The sequence below is a fragment of the Megalopta genalis genome, chromosome 12 (assembly GCF_051020955.1).
Source record: "Megalopta genalis isolate 19385.01 chromosome 12, iyMegGena1_principal, whole genome shotgun sequence".
Taxonomy (NCBI): Eukaryota; Metazoa; Arthropoda; class Insecta; order Hymenoptera; family Halictidae; genus Megalopta; species Megalopta genalis.
In genome coordinates, this window is record NC_135024.1 from 3,454,271 (window position 1) to 3,480,193 (window position 25,923).

Genomic DNA, 25,923 nt, shown 5'->3' on the forward strand with positions numbered 1-25,923 from the left:
AATATATTTGCTATTTTTAATATTTTCAAGAAGTTAAAAGTGACGTAACGTTGAAATATTTTCGATCTGATGTCCAAAAGCTTGAGAAGAATTTCACTGTAACGCACAGCCGTGCGATAATAATTGATCGCGAGATAACACTCGTGTTAAGGAACTGCAGTCGCGATTTTATCTACCGCGTACCATGTTTCCCTATATTCAGAAGATCCAACAAACATTACAAGTTTACTGAAGTGAAGTTTAGAACAAGTTTCAATATAGAGCAAACAACATCAAACTCTGTTTGACCGCATTAGCTGCTCATAATTGTAGTTGCGAAGCGAGCATATTTTTAATAAAGTCTCGTTTAATTACGTTCTACACGTCCGTTCATCGCATAATCGTTGCCACAACGATTTGCGACTTAATTATTCTGTATCTCGCGAAGCACTCACTTGCAAAAAGTTTCTTTTCATTTTTTACAAATGTTTTCTTTTTTAATTCAGGATTATGTTGTAATTAAAAATTGATCCATGTTTATCAAGGTGTTAGAGATTTTGGAGGAACATGGACGAGATTTGACAGACGGGTTTTCAACGGTCGCTCGTTACTTTATAACAATTGTACCATATTTATTGTTTCTCTCGCTGATTAACTATACGTATTACATTGTAATAAACGACAACGACGGTGATCGACGGCGAGTTGCTCTTCTCACGCCTCACCCCGCTACTCGGCGAACGACAAACCACACGCGCATCTATTTCAGCCCGTCTAGTTTCGTCGACGTTCTTGCAATTGAGATTCCGATTCTCCACCCATTACTTGATATAACCTGACGGAAATCCTCCGGGGCCACAGAGGACCGGAAAGTGTACAGGGCGTCCCAAAATTATGGTATTTCTGGGGAGTGAGAGGTTCCTGAGATTATTCGAAGTAACTTTTTCCTTAGCGGAAATGCAATCCGCGGCTTCGTTTACGAGTTATTAACGAAAAACGGTGACCAATGAGAGGCGAGATCAGCTGACGCGGGGCGGCCGAGCCAATAAGCGGTCGAAGCCCAGTTCCGCTCATTGGCTCGGTCGCCTCGCGTCAGCTGATCTCGCCTCTCATTGGTCACCGTTTTTCGTTAATAACTCGTAAACGAAGCCGCGGATTGCATTTTCGCAAAGGAGAAAGTTACTTGAAATAATCTCAGGAATCACCTTTTCCGGGTACTAACACAATTATAAGATACTATTTATAACACAAGGTTTATAAAAGTGACGAGTCCGAGCTGCTAAAATTAGAAGTTCGAAGAGTTATCGTTTAGAACATTCTGAATCATTATCTGTTGTCATTTTTCGATTACGCCCCCTGTCATCGGCTAATATGTTTCTATTTATTACATCAGTATGACGTTCATTGTATCTTGAATAAATGTTATTGAATGCTGACCGTAATTATGTATCGAATGATAAACAAAGCAAACGAACATATTCATTTAAAATAATAATGGAGGATTGAAATCATGAATAATTAAAGGCATGAAAGGAGCACAGTTAATATTGTACCAGGATCAATATCAGCCCTTAATAGAAACGGCAAATTCCATCCAGACCAGCACAGATCTAATAATATTCCACGAAACGTATCTGCAACAAATTTTTCCACCTTAATAAATGCGTTGTGCATAAACAAATCTAGAATTATGTCCCGGAAACTTTTCGAAACATGAGAGATAGACGCACCAGTGCAATACTATTTTAATATTGGTGCTTCGTGTTGTCATTTTATTCGAATAGATTGAAACTGATATAACAGTTTTTATTGTTAAATTATCTTCAAGTATTAGCTTATGCTCACTTTTCTGATGATCGCATAAAATCCATGGTCTGTTTTAAATAAAGTTTCAGCCTCGCAAAAGATTCCGAACCTAATCGGCTTGTTCATTGTTTCAGATCCGAGTGTCACCTCAGGACCAGCGTTCGTCGGTCCGGTCGGAAATCAAACGGCCGCCATTGGCCGCGAAGTCATTTTTTCCTGCACCGTTCGCAACATAGGAAAGTACCTGGTAATGGCGTAGGGAATGGCCGGCATAAAACCGCACGGAGTACAGCAATTAAATTCTCGCGCCTTGGTTACACCGACATTATATTTCAAAATGAAACTCGAACAATTCTCGGGTGTCCACAGATGGGACGCTGAGAAAGTGGATATGTGTACTTGATGTTTCGAGCTTTATTTATGTTAGGCACGTTCAGACGCGTCCTCTCAGACTAATTAATGCTCTAATCTTTTCCCAGAAGACTTCCAGCCGTTTTCTCAATGTTTGCGACCCGCAACCACGGAAAAAATTGAATACAGTGCAGTATTTGTTGATTTTGATATCAGAACGCAATAAAAGCGAAGAAAGAATTGTTGTGACATCACAATCTGCTTTGTGATACCGTTGACAACGATTTTTATATACTCTTATTTGTATATAACATCCGGAAAGATCGTTCGAAGTAACTTTTTCCTTAGCGAAAATGCAATCCGCGGCTTCGTTTACGAGTTATTAACGAAAAACAGTGACCAATGAGAGGCGAGACATTCTTTTTGCTTTAATTTGTATGGAGTATGACTTTTTGCTTCTTTCTCAACATAAGAACATTTTTGGCTAAGTGATTAATTAATTCGTGTCGAAACAATAACCGTGTCTCGACGTGTTTCAACAATTATTGAGTGCACTACATTCTTCATTTTCATTAACTTAATTTTTCTAAATATATTATTTCTCTGTCATTTTATCCGGCTAATAAATACTCCATATTAAATTCAAAAGTACACGATGACAATCAGTTAATTACTAGTTTAACCATTATTCTATTAAATTCATGAAGTGTAATTTAATCATTCGGAATAATTTGATTCAATAACAAAATAGATGAAGCGATTGACGTGGTATATGCCATGCATAATTTGATACATTTATCGAATGTTCTTCAATTCATAATGGACCAAACAGTTTTACCTGAATATCATTGTAATCAGCAATCCAACAATCGGTGTAGGTGTCAAGAGTTGACGATTAATTGCTAAAAGTGCTTCGATTTATTCAATTTAATATACAATCTGCTTCTTTAATAATTCATTGTATTAACTACTTCATTGTAAACGGAGGTACGTCTCCATAGGTTTGTTTTCGATCTAATTGATCCCGTCAAAAATGCATGAAGTCTAATTACATATATACAGGGTGATCTACGCAATTGTTTGCAGGTCGTAACTCCGTGATTAAAGAAAACGCATTTCCATTTAAAGAAATGATGCAATCGATAATCGCACATGCAATGGTGCACTTAATAAAAAAATCTAAGGGTCTACAGACAGTAAATGCATTAATACGGGAGTTATTTTAACAATTATATTATTAACAATTATAATTAAAATTATACTAATATAATTACTAATATAATAATAATAACAACAATAGCACCCGAATTATTATAAAAATTCCGTATACCACCCCGTATGCACGTAGAATAAAATTACATGCCTGCAACTTCTGAAAAAAGATGTGCAACTCTGTCATCCGTACGTCGTCGCTCTTCCTGAAATAGTAAATTTCCTCTCCATGTGGAAACAGCTAAAAAGAACGGCGTCCCCTACAAAAAGCTAAAAAGGAAACATCCGCGTTAAATAAAAGAAAAGTTGGACGCGATCTCCCGAAATTGAATCGCCGGAAACGAAAAATTGTCGCGGGCGTTCCGCTGCTCGTTCCCTGTCTCCGTCTAGCTCGAAATCTCTTACATCAACGGCCACTTAATCTTCATACAACACGCTACGTGCTCGCGCGACCGCGTAAAAGTCAAACAGATCGTGCCGGGATCGACTTAAATCGCTTGCACGCGGTACAGGTACGGAAGAAAAAAAGGGGGAGCCGGTTAGGTAAGGCAGAGAGACCGGGAGAGAGAGAGAGAGAGAGAGAGAGAGAGAGAGAGAGAGAGAGAGAGAGGGAAGGAAGAAGTGAAGACGTGGAAGAAAGAAAGAAAGGAAGAGAGGAAGGAAGGAAGGAAGGAAGGAAGGAAGGAAGGAAGAGTGATTTCGTCCGCATTCCGGTTCCCCGCGTTTGTGTGTACGTGTTTGCGGAAAATTCTTCCTCACCTCGGCTTCTTTTCCGTCCTAATCCGGCGAAAGCCATCCTCTCCCTCCGACGCCGGCTATATTTAGTAATAAGTTTTCCGATCGAAATCTATATATTCCGGGAAGAAGGATGAACGAGGGTAAAGAGCGCGGGAGAGGGAGCGGGCCGGGTTTGAAGAACGAGAAAAGCGGGAACACCGGTGAGATTGTGGCGGAAGAGCAGAGACGGAGACACATTTTCTCTAGCGACAGATTCCACCAGTAAAGTATCCACCGAGATGAAATATTCGGTCTATAGAAAGCCACTCAAGGCAGCTTGGCAGGCAGGGAAGGATTAAGATAAGCTCGGCCCCCGTCTAGTCCAAATAGTTCCCGGGGATCTTTCCTCGCCGGAAATACTAGCCAAACTTATGTTGTCTCACTTTCACGTTTTGTTTTGCGTCCCGACACTGCGCGGATCACGAAATTATCGTTCCTCCGGCTGAAAAATGAGAGTTCGGTCTTACCCAGCCTACTTCCAGATTACCTTTTTTTTACGACCGACCATTTTATAGCGATCCTCAATTTCACTGTGATACAATGTCTGGGTGATCTCGATTCCGTTTGCTAATGAATCGTGATTTGTAATTTGATGAATCAGGGTAGTGCGGGGTAACCAATTGCTGTTTCTTGGGTTCGTTTTTCGGGCGTAATTTACTTAACCCCTTGACGTACAATTTTTTTGGCAGTTACTGCGATTCGAAATTTTTCGATTGCAATAATTTCTTAGGAGGGAAAGAAAATTGATGCTTATAGTGTGCCTAAATTTACTGAAACGCTTAAATATTGATGACAAGAGGTTAGTATTTTATTCCAATTTTAAAGAACAGGATAATATCTATACTCAATAATTATTATTATTACTATTATAATAAGTATATATATATATATATAATATTATAATATATTATAATAATTATTATTACTAAAAATTTTCGGACTCGTCAAAGTACGGCAAGGAGTAAAATTAAAAGAAAAAAACCTTGCATCGTAAAGATACTTTCAGTTTTCCGCATTGTCGAATGCGGAAAGATTAATTAGAATTTTGGAATGAAATTGTGTCATTACTATTCTCCGTCGTCATAATTCGTGATTTATCCAAGACAAATCGATTTCGATTTGGGAAAGAATTAAGCTCTCACGAGACGTCAGACTTCCAAGGAAATAGTGAACCCCCATAAGTAGGAAAAGTAGGGGAAAAACCAGCAATCGTTTCGCTCGAACGATTCCAAGAGCATAAAGGACCACGTAAGTTGAATAGGTCGGCAAGATCGATCTGAGAAGTGGTTTGGACAATATATATGAAATTGAAGGTGGACAATGATATGGGATTGTGCTTTGCGATCTCCTGCACAATGAAATATAAACCTCTAATATCAGTCGATCGCGAAATAAATTTACCGTTTTATACTCATTTCGAAGACACGGCAGAAACATCACTGGCCTTTCCTGGGATCATTTTACACGAAATAAAAGAAAAACGTATTATGCAAGATTTCTTCATCAATTTTAGAGAATTGAGAATGATGTATAGATATTCATAGATATCCTTTGATATTTATGCTGTTCCATATTTCATTCGCTAATTTTTATTACAAATGCACGCACGGTCTACTGTAATTATACATATAACACAGTGGAAAGATGACTAAATTTTGTTAGTATTATTGCGTTGTCGAATTTTTCAAGCTTTCAGACATCCTAAATTTCTAAGAATCGCCAATCTAATTTTCTACATTATTGTGCAAAAGTTTTACCGTACAACCTTGTATTCATTGTCAATGGCAAAGCAAAAGTAAAACTACACAAAAAGAGAAGCTAATTTACCAATTTTACAAAAACAATTCTTTTTAATCAGTAGCAACACGCGTAGAACAGATATCTGTAAAATGTCAGGCGGAAATTCAAAGAAGCTGCTAACGCTAATTCCCATACGAGAATTAACCATTCATTCGTTGTGGCACGTGACAAAAATCAAAAACTAGTAGAGTAGCCGTCAGCGTCACGAGTCTCCGCATGAACATCTCCGCGCGCCACCGTTTCTACGACGTATTTTCCAACGAAAAAATTAGTACACGATTCCGTAGCATGAGGACCAGTTACCCTAAAAGTTTCCGAAAGAGCCGCAACGCGCTGCTCCGAGGAGAAAAAAAAGCACATCGCGAAGACCGCTTCACTTTCGGCGGGCTAAACCTGCTTTTCTGAAACGAGCTGCTCATCTGGCCGCGCTCGCTGCTTAATAAGCGAGCGGATACGATAAGCTTGAACAACAATCGAGATCGTTGTTCTCCCGGCGACCGCTAAGATGAGGTGCATCATTTCTAAACAGGTTTACCCCGCCTCGAAACTCCGCTGTTTAGACCGCACGGCGATCCGTCGGAGAATTCGACAAGACCGCGCGCGCCTCGATACTTTGCTTAGTTACTTCGTTTCAACTTGGCGGAGCCCGTGGAGCTCCGTCGATGGTTCACGGGATCCGTTCTAAGACGTGTAATCCTCAAAGTTATGCCCTCTTCGCCGACTCCGCTCTAGATATCACCGGTCTTGATGAAAGGCGAGCCACTCGACGTCTAGTTGACAATCTATAAGAAATGCGTTCCACGGAGAACGGTCGATGTTCCGCTTCCTATCTTTATCACTTGGTAGCCCATAGTCCGGGCTGGTCTAGCCACCGGCGGGTCATGAATTAGAGGGTCTAGGTGACAGTCTTGCAGATCGCTTCACTGTGCAACATCAATCCGGGAAGCGGATCTCATAACTTTCCGCCGCCCGACCCGCCGCGCCCCTAACAAAGTTCTCTATCACTCTTGCTATTCCATGTCCACTGGCTCGATGTTTCTACTTTTTCATCGGCACGCCGTCGTCTGCGCCGCGACTCCGGCCCTTTATTTTGCATTTTTATTGCGCGCCGTCTTAAGCTCCGGAAACGCTGAATCGCGCGAGCTGCGACGATATTATTCGACATCGTCATCACCGCGCCGTGATTCTCCACCGAATTCGCGTTTTTTAAGAACAGCTGGAACATCGCTCTTGACCTTGACTCCCGCCGAGTCGGGATTAGTCAGTTTTTATTTAGAATTTCGGGAGAGAGTCTCGCGCACAGGAGAAAGACATTTTATACGTGTACGAAGGTGGCATTGTGTCTCGGTATACAAAATTTAACGCTTTGAGGCAGGGCGGGATTAAAAATGTCCCATCTTTTTGATGCACGATGGGACATTTTTAGATCCACCTCGAAATATTACAATAGCTGAATGCGCATTCATGAACCCATGTGGCCTATAACAATAAATTGAATTGAATTATTATTATTTGTTAACGTTTTTTATATTATGCGATACCTTCGTTAACGCTAGATTTACGGAGCACAAAAACTAGCTGTTTTATATTAGCTTATAAAAGTAACGATAAGACATTTATCCTGATTTTTAACAAATGTTATTGTGACATTTATAAATTGAATAAATAACTCATAATTGACGAGTTCCGTAAATCTAGTGTTAATAAAAATATACTAATGTATTTATTAGTAATATTAATAATTCTAAATTACTCATTATTAATACTGTTATTAATAATACTAAAAACTAATTTTTCTCCGAATTAATTAATTTTTCTCCGAAACGATTTAGAAGAAATCACCGCCATTCACATTTAATAGTTCATATATGAAATCTTGATGGCGTGTCTGAATCGTCATTTTACCGCAAGGGGTTCAGTTTCAGGTTGGTTTTTATCAGATTGTTCGGGTCGCCGCCGATGCTGGAATGACGCGCAAAGTGCAAATGAGTCCCAGATTTATCAGAGGTGTAGCTACATTTCTCGCAGCCGCTACGAGTAAACTTAACAACTCTTTTCAATGCTTTTGCCGATTGCCCAAATCCAAAGAAAAGCTTTCGCCCGTCGACATAGCTCTTCCTCTAGCCGGGGCACGTTCTTCTTCCCCGGTTTACTTGCAATCTCTAAGCTCCATCTTCATCGTAACCAAAGGGAACGGAAGGTTCCGTCGGAGGTTCCTTTCTCGCACTCTTTTCACCTTTAAACTATCTGCCACCTCGTTCCGTTCTAGCTTTTATCAGTTGAATTACTTGATCTTATTTCGGACAGGCAATACTACTTAAATGGAAATTCGAGGGTCTTGTTTGTAGCCGGTGGCACGCTTTTGTAGCGAACGCTACTCCGATCGACGTCAAACGAAATAAATATTTCAACGGAGCTCGGATTTGATTTCTCTGACCTGTCTCGTATAAATGTCCGCAGTCTTTTTGTGGAACTTTTCATTTTCGTTTCCATTTACTCTATCATCTACACACTATAAGGGAATAGATTTGACACGATTGTTATGCGAATTTTTAATTTTTTTTTTTGTATGCTACTTGAAATTTGAGAACTATTTCTTTTACGAATGAGGAAGATGTCTGAAAGACGCTAATTAACTTTTTACGTACTTTGCTTTACCGTGACGATGTGAAGGTGATCTTGACCTATTATATCACGATTTTTAATCGTAGCATTATCAAATACGGCGAATAATAAATTCATATCTGAATGAAAGAAGTGCCGAACAATTTCCATTTGATTCATTTCCGTGTACAACAATTAGTTACCAAATTAGTAAATTAATTATGTAAAAAAAGTAAATATAATAATAATAAATATATAATAATTGTATACAAAAAATACATTAATATAGTAAATTATATATAATATTAGACAAAACTTTATTCGATCATATTCATTTTATCGTAGAAATTGTTGTCTGGAACTGAAATCGTTAACGAAAGAAAAATCTAATTTAAAAAAATCGATACAAATGTGTTTGCAGAAGAATCTTGACTCAATCAATTGTCTCATTGATTTCTAATGAACCGTAATTTGTGGAGCTAAGACGAAAATAAACCGGATCAATATCCGATTAATAATGAAGTTTACAGAAAATTTGTGTCGGGATAGGAATCATTTATTATTTCTTGATTGGCGCACCCCGAGTAACTTCGCAATCAAGAATTACGGGATTCCAGATAGCTTAAACTTGCGCGCGGCAGGACATGAAAAATTCTTCGAGCCATTTTCTTGATACAATACCAAACGAACAGAATACCGAGGATAATTCCTCTGGTTCGTAAAATATCCGGCGACTTCGAAATCCTCTTATCGTCTTTAAATCGGCGGGAAGTTATTTTAACGGGCGCGCAATTTCGAGAAACGACGAAATCCATCCGTTCGAATTTTACAGACGCACCGCGGGCGGCCTCGTCGCAGTTCGTTTTAATGATAAATCGCGGGGGCCACGATGAAGAAGAGTAATCATTATAAGTTTGACCGCGGTCGGAGCTGCGACCATTTTTCTGAAAGCAAATCTCTCGAAATCACTGGCGATCAAAGACACGCGACGCGAATATACCCGGCCAACGTTTTTGCGATATTAATTAATCGACAGTTTTTGTCACGCCGGAATAGTTAAATACTCCGGACCCAGTGACGAATAGAATATGATTTTGAAGGGCGTCGCTGATGCATGGGGCTGCTCCTAAAAAAAATGCGCGAGCAGAGATTCGAGCGCAAAATCAAAAATGGAGAACGAATCGCCAATTTTGCAACTGGTTTTGTCGTTTGTTGAATCTGATTTGAGTTTTTGTTATTCGTATAAAATAATTCTTCAGAGTAATATGTTCAACAAAAAGTTTAATTTTTTATGTCTGATCTAGAAAAGCTTATTAAAATAATATCGAAATTCCCTCGTGTTAAGTTTAAATTACTTTTATTAAAGATCTTGTAATCGATTTACAATCAACGTGTTTGCCAGCGTGCTTTAGATTTCACGTCTTTTAGATTTCAACGTCGACAAATCATTACTTGTGTTACTCTTCGTGACGCTTGTCTGTCATTAATGAGGATAGGTATAATTATGGAAGAATAATTAAATAATAGAAACGCGTCGTCGGTAGACGACAGATCGCGAGAGGTTAGTTCGCTGTCGGTCGCCGGTAACTGATACGGTGGTGAGTGCATTAATTGAATAATTAACAGTGTATAAAAAGATATCAGGTCGATATTAATTCGAGGTGTTCGGCCAAAATAAATTTTAAATTAATAAATTACAATTAAATTTCGGTTAAAATAAATTTTTCGGTGAGTGCGCGATCCCATTGAAAAATTTAGAATATTCCAACGGTAATTTAATTATATTATCTATGAATAGTTATCATAGATACGACGGAATCGGTTATTTAAAGAGCGATAGCGACCGTGCGAGATGATTTATTAACGTTCGATGAATCTACAAATTGCACACTAAATTTTACGATTCATTTCAATTTTCAGCCGATACATTGCAAAATGCACAATAAAAATCGAAAAATTACACAGACCTTCAATAAAACAGCACTTTTAATTGTATTTACGATCTGCGATCCTCCGATTTTTCTTCCAAAATAAAAGCTGTCTTCGTAAATTGCAACGAACAATAATAAAACAATTTCGTTCTTCGTTTAATAATTTCAACGATTATAAATAATCTCGAAATACTTTTAATCTGTACAGTACCGAATTCGTCGAACCAATTGCTATCGCAAGTGTGCATGACCGCGTAAAAGTCTACCGACGAAACATGCGAAGTCCTGGTTCCGGGGTTTTGCACTCGGCTGTACACGTGACGACCGCAAGCTCGTATCGCGCATTCAGCAAATGAAATGAATTTTCTGCACGCTGTTATTTAAAGAACAGTAGGTTACATCGAATAAAACACCGTGGCACAGAGGAAACCGTCACCGAAATAATAGGGCGGCGATATTTCTCTACGCGCGAAAGCATGACATAATTTTCCGCCACGGAAATGCAAATCGAAATTATAAGGTCGGCCGATGATTAATCAAGATAGAATTGTATCCCGTTCGGCCGGCGCCCCGATGATTTGATTGGTGCATTGTCCTGCTTGAAATTTCTATAATGCTAAACCTCGGGGGTGCATTTTCTGCGGGCGATGCACAGCGCGCCGGCTAGCGTCTTCATCGGCTGATGGTATGAGTTTCAACGTCATTCCGTCTACACGGTCTAGTTTAGTTTACACTGTAACTAATTTCACTGCCTTCCGCCATACGACTGTAACCGAGATCCTTGGAAGCACTATGATAAATTACATTAACGGCGAGATAAGTTGACTTCACTGAAAATATCGTTCTCGTATATCGTTGCAATCTTGATGTCCCTGTTCCAGTAGCTGCATTAACGGCCCCGGTGCAACGGAATACTACAAATTAGCGCAACATTAATCTAGCATTCAGGAAAGTTGCGTATTCCGATTCGAAAACGGCCGGGAAAACTGGTCGCTGAGTTTAGATGTTAGCTCGATAGACGATTACATGTTCGCGACCATTTCTTCTTCTCTAATTGGTAGATCATTTTTCTTTCGCATTCGATACGCTGCGCAATGGAAGCTTTGTTTGCGTTTTGAAATAATATTCGTTCTAGACGATCTTGAGATTAGCGAACTGCGGATTTTTTTTGGAAAATAAAATTTGTCCGCGATAATTATTATACAAGTTACAGGAGCTACGTTTGTTTCAATTTCTTGATAGTTTTAATCAGTTGAAAATAGTTTAATAGTAATTTTAAATTACTTAAATGTTTTTGCTTTTTTATTTTATTTCTCTTTTACGAAAGTAGATCGATGAAGAGTAAAAAGATTTGAACAATTTAAGAGTATTACTAATACTATTGGAAACAAATAGTATTTAAAATACTATTGAATAATACTAATAAAAATACTATTAAATTGTTTAAATGTTTTTATTGTTTTGCGCTTGATGAATTTGTTCCATCGTAAAAATCATAAAATTCAAAGAAAGATTGAACGTGATTAGTGAAGTATTTTTTAACGCATCCACAAATAGTGCAAACTGTTAACAATTTAAACTTTGAAGAAAGTTTAAAAAAAAAGTGACTAGGAGTGATCGACTTTAGACTCTTTTCAATGCGAACGGTCACGCAATTGTTAACAAAATGTATAAACTTCGAGTGCTAGTTTCTGCAAAATTTAATATAAAAAAAAAATAAACGGACGCTCGGCGTGTAACGTTGCGTTCTGAGGCCGGACGCGTAGTACATATCACCTTAATAGCCACTTCAAATGGCTAAGAGATCGTTCTGTTTGCACCGCACATGTAACCGGACACGTATTCAATTGAATTCTGTCATATAAAAATAAATTTTATTCGGAACGAGGACGTTCCGAATTTTAACCACGAATAGTCACTTACCGGATCACTTAGCACTGTTAGCACGATTTTCCGGACGTTTACGGTGTTCCGGTAAAAATATATTTCGAATAAAAGTTGATCGGTATTCTACTTTACAATCAATATAAACGATCTCCGACAGAAATACCTTTTATAGAAAATAGTCACCTGGATATTGCTTAAATATCATCATATCATTTATTTTTATTCTATTTATATTCGAGCTTGAAATAATTTTGGCCACAGAAGGCGAGTTGACGGATCACTGTGCGCTGATTGGAAAGCAATCAATTTACTTAATGAAACGGGAACTGGGAAATAAGATCTGTCAGGATCGATATAAAGTGATATTTTTGTAAAAAAAAGCAATCGTAAAACGATTCGCGGACCTCCGTGCAAAATCGATTGAACAGGATAAATAAAGGAAATTTATGCAATGTAAAAGTAATCAATGTTTAATACCTCTGGATAAGAACAGATTTCTCATTCGAAGCAGTACGATCAGAACTGTGAAAGCATTGAAAACGCTATCGATCTGCCGTCCTTTGATTCTCGTTCGCAATTTGGAGAACAGGATACGGTTACAGAGAGCTAAAACCGACGAGTACGACGGATAACGAAAGTGCACAGCAGCTAAGGCATGCCCAAGAGAAAAATTCCAGCGGCCGGAAGAATCAGAACTTTGATCGGTAGGGTCCCGTTTTTATGGGAACCGGTGGATCCAAGCACCAGCAATCCCTGTCCGTGTGTTCGATCGCAAACATCGCAATCTAACATCCGGAAAGTGCGGGCGAAGTTTCGGTACTCCGGGTAGTCGATAAAAAATTAACAAAACTGTACTATGTTCTCGTGGATTATTGAAACGACGAATGGAATCTTCTGGAATCTGCTTTTGCGCGACCGGATTTCTTGCAAAAATGTACACTATAGTAAATTCTCCGTAATTGACGCTTAAATTGTGCACAAAAATGAACATTTTGGAAAGAAGAGACACGATTATTCGGGCCTTGCGGCTCGTTTTTATAATTATCGATTGTAAACAACTATAAAAACGAGCCGCAAGGCTCGAATAATCGTATCTCCTCTTCCAAAATTGTCCATTTTTTGATAGAATCTGAGCGACAATTAGAGAGAATTATTCCAATTATTCGTTCAAACAACTATTTCAATCGATACGTCCGTTCTGCTATAGTAGATTCAACGCTTTAAGGGGGCAGAATCGTTTTCGATAACTTTTTTATGACGTAAAACATCGACGAAACTTTTCGCCACGTATCATACATATTATTTGACAGCTCAATGTCCATAAATTTCTGTTAGCTACATTTATGTGACGAAAAGTTTCGTCAATGTCTCGCGTTATAAAAACGTCGCCGGAAATCATCGTTATTTTAATGGTTTAATTCAGGCTCGCCTTTTAATTAATCATTTATGCTAATAACCACGGCGATCGGAAGTTCCTCGTCGACCGGAATTTCTTGCTGTACTTTTCTCTAGTGGTTAAGCATCGATAACAAAATCGATCGAAGTTTATTTCAGGTTAAAAGAAACGAACAACGCACGTGCTTGATCAAATGCGTTCGAAATCTTCGTCGCGTGTTCGATCGAACAATGCCACCGTCAAAATGATATTGACAGTTAAATGGAAAAAGAAGAACAATGGTTTGACAATAAAAGATGGCTCTCCGAAACACGTATCGTATTTGGAATATTATGTAATGCGAGATCCGAGCTCGCTGCCCATTGTTATCAACATTCGATACGATGCCTGGAAACGTTGTTCTTATTATTTCAGTGTCACCGTGATTTTGAAATTGTGTGTATTTCACACGAAATAATAATTGTTTTCATTCGGTTACGATGGAACTACAACGCTAAATTGGATTGTGATATTGTCGTAAATAATTGCAAGAATACCGTTTCGAGTACTTGCATTTACGGTTTTCGATCATTTATATTCTGGCATCCTGTGCATTGTACAGTAAATTCTCCCTAATTTTCCTCCAGCTCGAAGGAAAAGAATGGACAATTTGGAGAGAGGAGATACGATTATTCGAGCCTCGCGGCTCATTTTTACAGTCGCCGATTGTCAACAATTATAGAAACGAGGTGCAAAGCTCGAATTCCCAAATTGTTCATTTTTGTTTACAAGCTAAAAGAAAATTAGGGAGAATTGATTGTAAATTGTTTGATAAAAAATTCTGATTGTATAAGTTCCAATAAGAAAAGATATGAAAGTGTTCTTGAGATTAAAAGTTTTGTTTTGACTGTAGTCAATGAAATTAAAAAATGAAGATTTTTCTGCAACAAGGCCAAATGTTTCCTTAATTAATAATATATGAAAAATGTTCTCGAACGTTGTTACACAAGTACCAAATATCAATTAACGAATAATATCACAACGATATTGAACAGTTATTCCGGTTATAAAACAAAAATTACAATATCATTAATCAAGCCCAGCGTATAATAATTCAGTGGTTTATTTATAATATCTCATGGAACTTTTAATGTTCATATTCTAAAATATCCGTTCCAGGAGAACATTTATTGAAAAGGATACCGAATCCTTTTCATCAAATTTCTACTGGAACAGATATTTCGTTGCGCGAAACATACATGTTCGAACAGAATTTTTTCGCAACAGAAGTTACCCGTTTATTTCGAACCCTGGTTTCGACCTTTTAAACAAGAGTATTTCTTTAATTAGTACTTTTCACGACTTCATTTGAAGGTAACAATGTTCTTTTCCATTATAATGACGGCATTTGACCCAGTACGAAGAAGTATGATGCCACTCATTTCGCTGCGTTCGTCCGCAAAGGATTAAATTGCTGCGTACAGCCCACTGGCCATCGAATTAGGACCACTCGACATTTTCAACATTTTTTTCATGTTTCTAGTATAATTGAAAGGCTCGAGCGAATTTGAATGCCCAAATTTATTAACTATAAAGGTACTCGTGAAAAGAACTTACGTTTTCTCCTTCGTATGAATTATTGAAATGCGGATACTTCGCGCAGAATAAAATTTGTTTGAATTCATCGCGAGCAGCATAAATTAGATGAAAATGTGTTTTCTCTTTTAATAATTGTGGTACATTGAAGACAATGTCTTTACAATATCGTAAAATATTGTAACAGATAATGTTTAGATTTATTTTCGAGGGTAATTAACTTCATCGAATAAGACATATTCAATCTTTTTTATGCAAAAATAAACAGGATCAAAGAATAAAATAATTCAAGAATGACAGAATAATGTAATATAAAAATTCACGAATAAGCAAAATAAAGGAACAAAATCATTCAGAAATAAACAAAATAAAAACTAAAAAGATTCAATATATGAGCCGTTTATTTTGAAAGTGGCCTAACTCCGTTTTCCAATTTTTTGCCGGTTAGCATGGTTAAATGTACAGCTTCATGTTATGTACCAGTGAAGCACTTCAGGTTGCTTATATTCAGAGCAAATACGATACATTTTTCACACATAAGTTTTCAGAATTAATTAAATAACTGAGCCGTGTAGTTTGAAAGTGGCCCAACTCCATTTATACTTACATCAAGATATTTACTATTGATAATGTCGAAAAGCAGTGATGAAGGTAATTTCAACTAATTAGTATTTACAAGTTAACCTAATTTTTGGGACAATTGCGTTAGTTGAATAACCTGTACGTTTAATTAATATAAAACTTAAAATTTAATATTAAATTTTAGAAATTATTTCACCCATGAGGAAAAACAGAACAAGACCATTAATTAGTTCAGATAGTGAAGAAGAAATAGTAACTAATAATTTAAAAAAAAATCGAAAAAGAAACAGAATTATAGAACAATATTCGTCTTCAGAGGATGAAGATCCGAATAACAATGGAGAAAAAATTGATGCATCATACATCCAAAAAGTGCGAAAGATTATTAAAAAGTGTCGGAAGGGTAATAATTTCATTGTAAATGAAATGAGACAGGAAGATTTTGTATCAACAAAATTATTAGAAGACGCAATTTTTAAAAGGGCAAAGAATTCTGATGGAGAATCAGTAAACTGGTTAAGAATATGTTGGATGCGTTTTGTCAGAAATGAACCATATAAAATTTTATATAAGACATCAATGAATGAGGATGAAAATTTTAAAGTCCTGAATGGTGTCTTGTATTGACACCATTGTATAAAACTATTAGACAAATTACAACAGCAAAATTTAAGGACATAATTGACCTATTACGATACATACCACCAGAACATCATGATTTCTTCAAATCACTTTCACACGCACAAAATGTAGACTAGAATAGTAAATTGTTTTGTAATAAATTTATGTTTGTAATTTTCTATGTTCTGTAATTAAAAAATGTTTTAAATCGCATAAATTATGTTTCCGAAGTGTTTTCAAGATATGTAAAACAAATTCAGTATTGTTTTTTTCAATTTGAAACATCTTAAATTATGTTGAATGGACTTGGGCACCTTCAAATTTTATAATGAATCTGGCTGTTAATTTTGAAAGTGGCCCAACTCCATTCTTGATAAGAAAACGCACGTTATTTACTTAATAATTGCCACTATTTTAACAGGAACTTTAAATTTAACATCCTTAGATACGCTTAAGCAGTATGACTCATTAGTATCCTATACGTATATTTTTAAATTCATTGAAACGCAAAACTTTAAATATCTCGATTTGAAGATAAATGGAGTTAGGCCACTTTCCAAATAAGCGGCTCATATCTGATTCGATAAATACAAAGTTAATTGTGCCCGAGAACGAGCCGAAAGCGCAGCAATTTGTTCTTCGATTTTCTTCACTTCGAATAGAAATATTCAATACGCCTTATGCGGTAAATATAACGCGAATTATGCCGGTGAACAAACCGAAGACACTTGCGATTGGTCAACCAACGGTAACCGGCTCGGTTGGCCTACTGCAACGAGGAGATCGAATTGAGCGTGGCCTAAATGCGACAGCCAGTGGCAGCACGTTTAAAAAGGTATTTCCATGTACCTGTCAGACGGTTCGAGATCCCGGGGGATCGGAATGACAGCGGTCTTATCGAGCATTGATCGAAGGCGAAGCGTTCGCAATTAAAGCGTCACCGGGGATACACTCGAGAATCATTAAGGTTATCCGAGGGCAACTACATGGAAATATCTGTTGCGGTAACGAGTTGGTCGTTGGCAAAGCAAGGCCAGGGAAATGACAATGGATTTTCCAGGTTGGCTGGCTACGTGCCTCGGACCAGACGATTCTCTCGCTCAACACGAGGACGGTAACGGATAATGCACGTATCGCGGTCTCGTACGAGACCGGCGGAAGTTCCGGGTCCGGCGCAGTATCCGGGAACGCCTTTGGGGTGACAGGAAGTAGCCAAGCCACGGAGGAAGTCGTCAACGGCACGTGGCGGCTTCATATTCGTCAGCTGAAGGAGTCGGATAGAGATTGTTACATGTGCCAGATCAACACCAGCCCGATGATATCCCAGCTTGGATGTTTGGACATTCTCGGTAAGAGTGCATTTGCTTTTTAATGTAGCCAGCACCGCGAAAACATTACCGGCCCCGTACCCTAGGAAATTCGCCCGCAATGGACGTCTCGAAATGCGGCAGAGGTTATCGATTCGTGACGATAACATTTATGTACTAGGTTGGTGCACACGAGATATTAGATTTTTAAATGAATAGCAAAAACTTCATGATTTCACCATTTGAAAGACGTTTATTCGAACGAAATACGACACGCGACGATCTTGTGTATCTTAACTTAACCCTTTGCACCCGAGGTGGCGACTCCTGAGGCGATGCGAAAAATTGCTGGACTATTTTCGGAAGAATGTTCACATTATTGGCTTTGTCTGTATTCGATAAATTGTCAAATAACAGAAGTCTTCTGCGTTCAATGTCATAAAACAATCGTGCCAAATGTAAATACTGTAGGTCGAAAAGAATGTGTTCACATTTTAGGGTTAAAATAGTCTCGAGAGCGCAAAGGGCTAAAAATTCCTCTAGTATAGAACTTACTTGCTATAACTATTGTTTGAACAACATTAGTATTTCACTCTTAATTATCTTGTTGCTCGGCTCGATATTTGACCATCCAATTTCTGGCAACTTAAATTTGTGTATGATTCATTACGGTTTTCAGAAATACAGTAAATTCTCTCTAATTAATGAATTGACTAATTAGGGAGAAATTTACCAGTTAATCGAGAGTAATTTGTATTCATAATTTGTATTTGCATTTACATAATTCGTACAATATAAAAACGCGAAAACGGAATAGTCGAGAATCCGAGAAAATGTTTGTCGTTCCAAAAGTATAACGACCTTGCCCAACGACGAAATCGGTATTTCATAACTTGAATTTTGTTCGAAAAGGGTTTTCGCGAATTCTGTAGATTACAATAATCGCGGAACGCCGGGATACGTTGCATAAATTGCAGCGATTTAACGACCCGAATTTAAAACCGAAAAAAAAGAAGATTTGCGTATCCGCGTTTTAGATTATAACGATGTATGAACCGTTTCTCAATTTCTCGCGGCGCTTAATGCGCGCGATAGAATTGGACAGATTTTAAATCGTACAAATTGTACATATATTGCGGCACGATGAAATATAACTGCAATTAGCGAGGCCTGTAATGAATGTTACTCCACAGAGTAGTGGCAGGTTAATATGGTAATCGGACACTTCATCTTTCCACTCGAGTATGAACGTAATTTGAATTGCGACGACATGGAACCGTCACGAGCAGAGCACAAAGGAATCTCGGTAACAAGTTTCCATTCTTGATCATTAAAATCCTCCGTTTGTGTATTTTTGGAAGTGCTCGAAGCGATGGAAACCCGGTTTCAGCCGATTACCTGATACGGTTAGTCCCGCGATTTTTCGAACTCCGCTCGCCTTTGACCCTTTGTGCCCTCGTACACTCGAAGCTGCTTAAAACGTATTACCTAAAATATTCGTTGGAACATTCGTCGTTTGCGGTCGTTCTGCTTCCCTTACAAAACCGAATACAGCAAATTCTCTCTAATTGACGCTCGGCTTGTACACAAAAGTGGACAATTCGGAAAGAGGAGAGACGATTATTCGAGCATCGCGGCTCCTTTTTGTAGTTGCCGATTGTCAACAAGAATTCGCTGTACTGCGCGTACTTCTCTGTTTAAACGAGTCATTTAATCATCGAACGAAATGAAAATATGTTTGAAGCTCTCGTCAATCAAAACGCGTCGAATGATTAGACCGTGAATCGGAGACGAATAGACCGTGCAAAATGTGAGTTATTTTTGGGATTTCTTTCTTCAACAATAGAACCATCAAATTTGTTAAAACAACTGATTTCTTAGTTTTTTATTACAATTACTGATGCTGAACACAAATGATTGTATGGAGAAATTTTTATATCTTTTTCTTCTATACTTTTTCCATTCGAACGAAAGTAATACGATACATTCGAATTCCTTTCATTTTTCTACTGTGCTTAATCACAGCTGCTCATTTTGTTCTTAAATTATACGAGAAAATATACGCAATGCAATTTTCAGCTTTAAAAGAAAATATCGGAACTGGCTAAAATATTTGCGAAGAAAATAAAATATATAAATATATTTACATTGTTTACGACATTAACAATTTCAGATGACTGTGGGTTTGGATTAATTACAGTTGTATATTCAATAATAGTACTATTTTTAACATATCTTATTTTGCTGTATCAATTATTACTGGAGCATTGAAAAATACTTGAAAGACAAAAATGCAAAAGTAATTTTCAATATTTTCAGATGCAATAACTTCTCCAAAAAAAATCTTACGTGTACTTTGATTAACCGAGTTTGTAATCGACATAATCTGTCACGAGATCCTCGCGTGAATATTAATTTTCAAATCAATGCCGCGCGGCGTAGTAACTATTAATATATACATAATACCACTGTATACATTTCGATCGCATCAGCTATTAGAAATTATTTAGAGTAAATCTAGGTAATTCGTGCGCCCACAACTAATTAACTGAAACTGAAAATTAACCATTTAGATAATATAATATAATACCATGATTATTAAATGCAAATGTTCCTACGAGTTCCCATGGAAATAGTTTTCGATCGACTGTTCGATGCCGAACAATCCTGATTTAATCATTTTTCCATGCGTTAACGTAAATCGAATAAAATTAAACAGAAATTCTCGTCTCGCGTTAAACTCTTTTAATCGTCGTTTCGTATTCGAAACTTCGCCCGATCATTTTCGACGACGTGAACGCATAGAATCCGCGGTTTCCGCTTCAACATTTCATTCATCCCGCCGTTGCTATTGAACTTCCTATGTTGAGTTCACGAACGACGGAGGTATAAGAGTAATTTACTTCACGAGTACACACAATCGAACCTTTCGTCGTGCTGTTACTCTATATTGGACTTACGTAATAAGTTCGCGAACAAATTCGGCGGCAGAACGATCCGTTCCGCGAATCCGATTTGAACCTCTTTTGTTTTACCGTTGCCATTCGACTCGTATGACAAGTTCATGAACAATCATGGCCCAATTACCCGCGTTTATCGCCGACGGAAACAGCCGGAAATATATGGTCGCGCGGAAGAGTTACATTTCAGTGCGCAATTTCACTTTATTTTTACACGAGCCATCAGCTCATGTGAATTTGTACCATCGTTACCGGGCGCACCCTGTACGCACACTGTGCACGGCCGCGCTAGGCTAGCATAAAAACTGCGGCATTTTATTACCTTATTTCCGACCAATTTGCCCAAGTTTTTTCTGCTCTGTACAGTATATATATATTTCAGTGTACAATATCGTTTCCATTGGATCCTCGCAAATCTTCGGGGTTTGACGGCGCGCCGTTTCCCCGGCCGATCGATAACTACCGCGATCTTGGAAATATTCGGATAAGATCAACCGTAAACAACGGTTTACGATCTAATTTGGCTAATTCCGCCCCCGATTTATTTCGTACGCGCTCAACCTTACCCATGCACCGATAAAACGATCAAATTTAAGATATCGCCCGAATTTCCCGGCCGCGATCCACCCGGAAGCCAAGCACGCGGCGCCGCCGCCGCCGGTTCCTCTTTTCATCTGCAACCACTCGTTCATTACACGTCCAATGTTTTACGAGTGTTCTCTTATTTACATGCGCCGCGGCCATGTTTTTCATTCGGGCGGGCCGCCTCCAGCCCGTGATGCTACCTCTGCCAGAAAATTTTCGATCAGAATCATAAATATTTGGTCGGACGACAAGCAACGGCGGAATTTTCAGAGAGCCGCAGGTGCAAATGGTTCTCAACTGGGGATTTCAGACAACTACGATAAACGGCGCACGATTGTAATTTAGCTCATTAGATCCGCTCGACCATGATTGCCGCATCAACTTGTAACGAATGTTTGCAACGTTGGACAATTCCGAAGTCGGAATTCCGAACTCGGATGTTTGTTCTTCTTTCTGCCATTGTTTGCTATATTGTTGCTGTAAGTCGGGGATGGAGAAACTTTCGATCACTGCGGGTGACCTGTTTTTTTTTAATTATAGGCGGCGGTGATTTAGTATTAAGTAATATTAAGTAATTTGAAGCCAAAGATAAGTTTAAATTTCAAATAAATATTAGACGAGCGACTAGGAATAGTTCACGAGGTCGACGCTTTGGCCACCCCTGCTATAAGTTATAGCCTACTTTGCCACGTAAAGTGCCATAACTTTCTCTCGAACAATTTTTTCGTAACGTTACAAATATGTGGATAATTAAGGGTGGCAGAGTTGGGTAGGACACCCTGTGTAAAGTCAGAGTGGATAATAATATTGTTGGCTTTGAGTTCAGCGCATCTTTACATAGCGTTCGAGTGAGAAAGAAATACAGTAAATTCTCTCCGATTGTCCCTCAGCTTGTCCACAAAAATGGACAATTTGGGGAGAGGAGATACGATTATTCGAGCCTTGCGACTCGTTTTCATAGTTGTCGACAACTGTCGTTTTGTAATGCTTTGGATTGTACTTTTATTCCGATTAATAATATCGCTGACTTCATTATAATCTTTTCCATTTTTATAATGGTAAATTATCGATTCACGTTCCGCTGACGTAATTTGTCGCATTTTCCTTATTTTTTGGAAAACGAACCAAGCGACGCGCAAACAACATAGAAAACAATAACTGAACTATGCTGTTATTGTTTCTAAGCAACGTTAAACGATAAATTTTATTTAATTTACTAATAATTATTGAAAGCTTCGTTCTACTGTTGCTATATATTAAATGAAGAAGTATTGAACTACATGTCTATATATATAACATAACATAAATGACTGAAATATGAAATATATATTTTATTTTATAAAATTATTTTAATATTATTATTATATATATTTATATATATTTATATGGATTTCAGTAATTTCCTACAGTTATCACGTTTTATAAGTGAAAAATCGGCTGAATTCCAAGGCGTACGATTTGAAGTGACAGTCACTGTAATTTCGTTTACCAGCGTAACGTAACATTTTCTACGGAGAGATGAAGGAGAAGAGAAAACACAAATATTGCTCGCCGAGTCGTATTGGCGAAGGTTCGTCAAAGTCCGGCCAATTCGAGAATAGGAGGGGACCAAGTCGCACTCTCAATCTCAACTCAAACAATCATTATGCGGCGGAATTTGGTAATATAATCAGCGGGACACGTCTCCTTCCGCGCGTTTGAACGGTGTCACGGATTCCACGGATTGTTCCACGGCATCGGGGAAATTCCAGCTTCTTTATTTTCTCGGGCGAGAGAAATGTTTCCCTTACCTTACGAGTGCCGGTCGGAGTGCATCGTCGGCCACGATGCGACGCGACGCGACGCGACGAGTCCATGGAAAAAAGCGAAACCTGAGTCATTGGGCACTCGCCAACAAATTCATCCATCTATTTGTCTATCTATGTTAGCAGTTCTGGTTCGGCTATCTCGCGGCACAAATTGTATATATTTCGTTTATTTCGCTGACGAATCGATTTCGTCGAGAAATTGGAATCGCAGTTGGATGCTTCCATCAATTCGGTGTTTTAATCCTTTTTAATGAGGAACCGAGGTTATTTTGCAGCTGATTACAGGTTACTTTGAAGTTAATCATCGGTTAGCTGCATTGTAACCTCGTGCAGAGCTCTTGGGTCTATATGTTGTTGTTTCGCCAAAATGTTCGTATTTGAATTCGATTATTCATTTAATTAAATTTACTGTGTACATTTATTATGTTATAATATTATTATATTATATATTAATATAATACATTTATGTTAATAATATATTATAATATTATAATATATTTATATTAATATTATTATATTATAAATGTATTAAATTTACTGTATCTACACAATTGTTGAAACTCCGATTTTCTTCCACATTGTAACATTTGTTCGCACGTTTAATTTTTCTAAATTTAGAAGTTGTACGTAAAACGACATTCTCTGATTTATTGAAAAATTTTAATGTTCCTCAGCAAAGGAAGGAACTTGTTTGTCGTACGTAAACAATCGAATTATTATAAAAATTCTAGCAATTTTCAAATACTAGTCCAACCAGGTTAATGTTCTCCTTAATGTTCTCCGCCGAACGTGGAGAAATAAAGTTTGAAATCAAGCATCAGCTTCTATTGGAAAGTTGTCTGTATTGGTTACGGGAGAAAAAGCGATATAAAACTTGGAATTTATGATATACATAAAATGTCGGTACTCCGATTTTACTTCCACTGGCATATAACACACATACACAAGGAAGATATTGTTACATAAGTATACAGTACATTTTTAAGTGCGAAATACGATTTCACACTTTCATTCGGACAACAATTAAGCGTTTGTTGCAATTAAAGATCATAGTTTCGCAGTAACTGTGTAACAATAATCATTTTTTAATGAGAAGATGCATTGGGCAAAATATTAAGTGATTTAATAAAACAATATTGAAAATAAAATTGTAGTTAATTCGCATCTAATGTTGAAATGTTTAATACATATTTAAATAAATATATTATCTTTTCTAACGTATATTTAAAATAAATTAATGAAGCGATTTTGCTTCCAGTTCAACGGCTTCGATGAATATATCAATTTCTCTTTCCTGTTTAATGTAAAACGAAAAGATTTGCGACGAAGGCACTGACAAGGATATTTATTTTAACACATCACCGCGATCTAACACCTCGACAACGGCAACGCGCGGCATAGTAATTCGGTCGCATTTGCCGCGAAGTTCGATCCTGCGAGCTTCATGAATTTTATAATGTTCTATGTACCGTAATAATGACGGCCAGATGAATTTATTTCCGGCGAAGCAGTTAATTTAACGCGCATTCCTTTATGCTTATGCTAACAGTTACGATACTCGTTGAACATTAACGTCTAAACAGAATTTACTATAGTTAAACGCTGTTAACGGCGGCTATTACATTAAACACTGGCGAGTGCGTATAGTAGACGGCGCATGCTGTCACGATTTTTCAAACTAAAACGAAACGTTTTCATTGCAAAATCTATGTTCGTTTAAAAGAATAGCCGACATTCTAAAATCTTTGCTATTCACAAACATAAAAGCATAGTTTCGTTAACAGATATCATTAACAGATTTCATTAACAGGTCATTCAAGAGAACAACAACCACCTCGTTTACTTTGCAAATTCCACAGTTTAAAAATAAAAATTTTAATAAATACGTTAAGTTGAAACTAAAATGAGAACGCATTAATTTCCATTTTGTTTAACTTACTTGCCCGCTGTACATAATTCATTTTAACACTGGCTGCGATAAATTTTGAAAATCATTGTTATCATTCCCAACGTAGCCGGAAGACAGTTTTAATTTTACAGCTTTTATTAGTTTGTGGAGATTATACGAAAGTTTTGTTTACCCTATAAGTATCGAGGTGGAGGATTTATTCAAATCCTCGCGTCCAGGCGATAATTTGCCGAGCATTTTTCGACGAGCCATACGAACTTCGTGTTATATTCGACTCTTTTTATCGGGCATAATGTCCGCGCCGCTATAACGAGTAACGAAGTGTACATCTTTCCCTTCTTCGGCAGCAGTTCCCATTTCTTTTCTAACTGCGACTTAATATCGAGGGGCGTGCTTGGTAAGGCTAATTATTATGTTCCCGACGACCTGAACATTAGCAATTTCTTGCCCAGTCCCTATCTCCCGGGCCCTAAATTGCTTCTAATTATACTGACTAAACATTAAAGACCTTCTCGTTACAATGTCCCTCGCCAAGGACGTGCTTACCTTCGTGAAATACCTTCGCGAAAATCGTTTACCAATTACGTGTCTATTGTATAATTCTTCCATTCATCGTTCCGCCAGAACTTACGGCGTTACCTCGTGATTCGCGGCAAATGAATTTTTTGAAGACTTTTGTAAAAACTTGTACGAAAGTGTAAAGTTTTCGGCATTCATTTCTTTCAATTAAGGAAGAAATACGCTAACACAGTGTTATTTATATTAATTGAAATTTATATTTACTTCCAATCGTTGCAAAATATTACGTGTTTGTCAATATATTTCAAAGATAA

General features: G+C 37.6%; 1 protein-coding gene across 1 annotated transcript in view; it reads left to right on the top strand.

Annotated features, from left to right (window-relative positions):
- The window catches only part of LOC117228809 (lachesin), a 196,246-nt gene that overhangs the window by 132,818 nt on the left and 37,505 nt on the right, over positions 1 to 25,923 (top strand). Inside the window, exons 3-4 of the mRNA XM_033484816.2 lie at positions 1,920 to 2,032; positions 17,582 to 17,870. Of these exons, the coding sequence (XP_033340707.1) occupies positions 1,920 to 2,032; positions 17,582 to 17,870 (402 nt within the window). The remainder of the gene's footprint in view (positions 1 to 1,919; positions 2,033 to 17,581; positions 17,871 to 25,923) is intronic.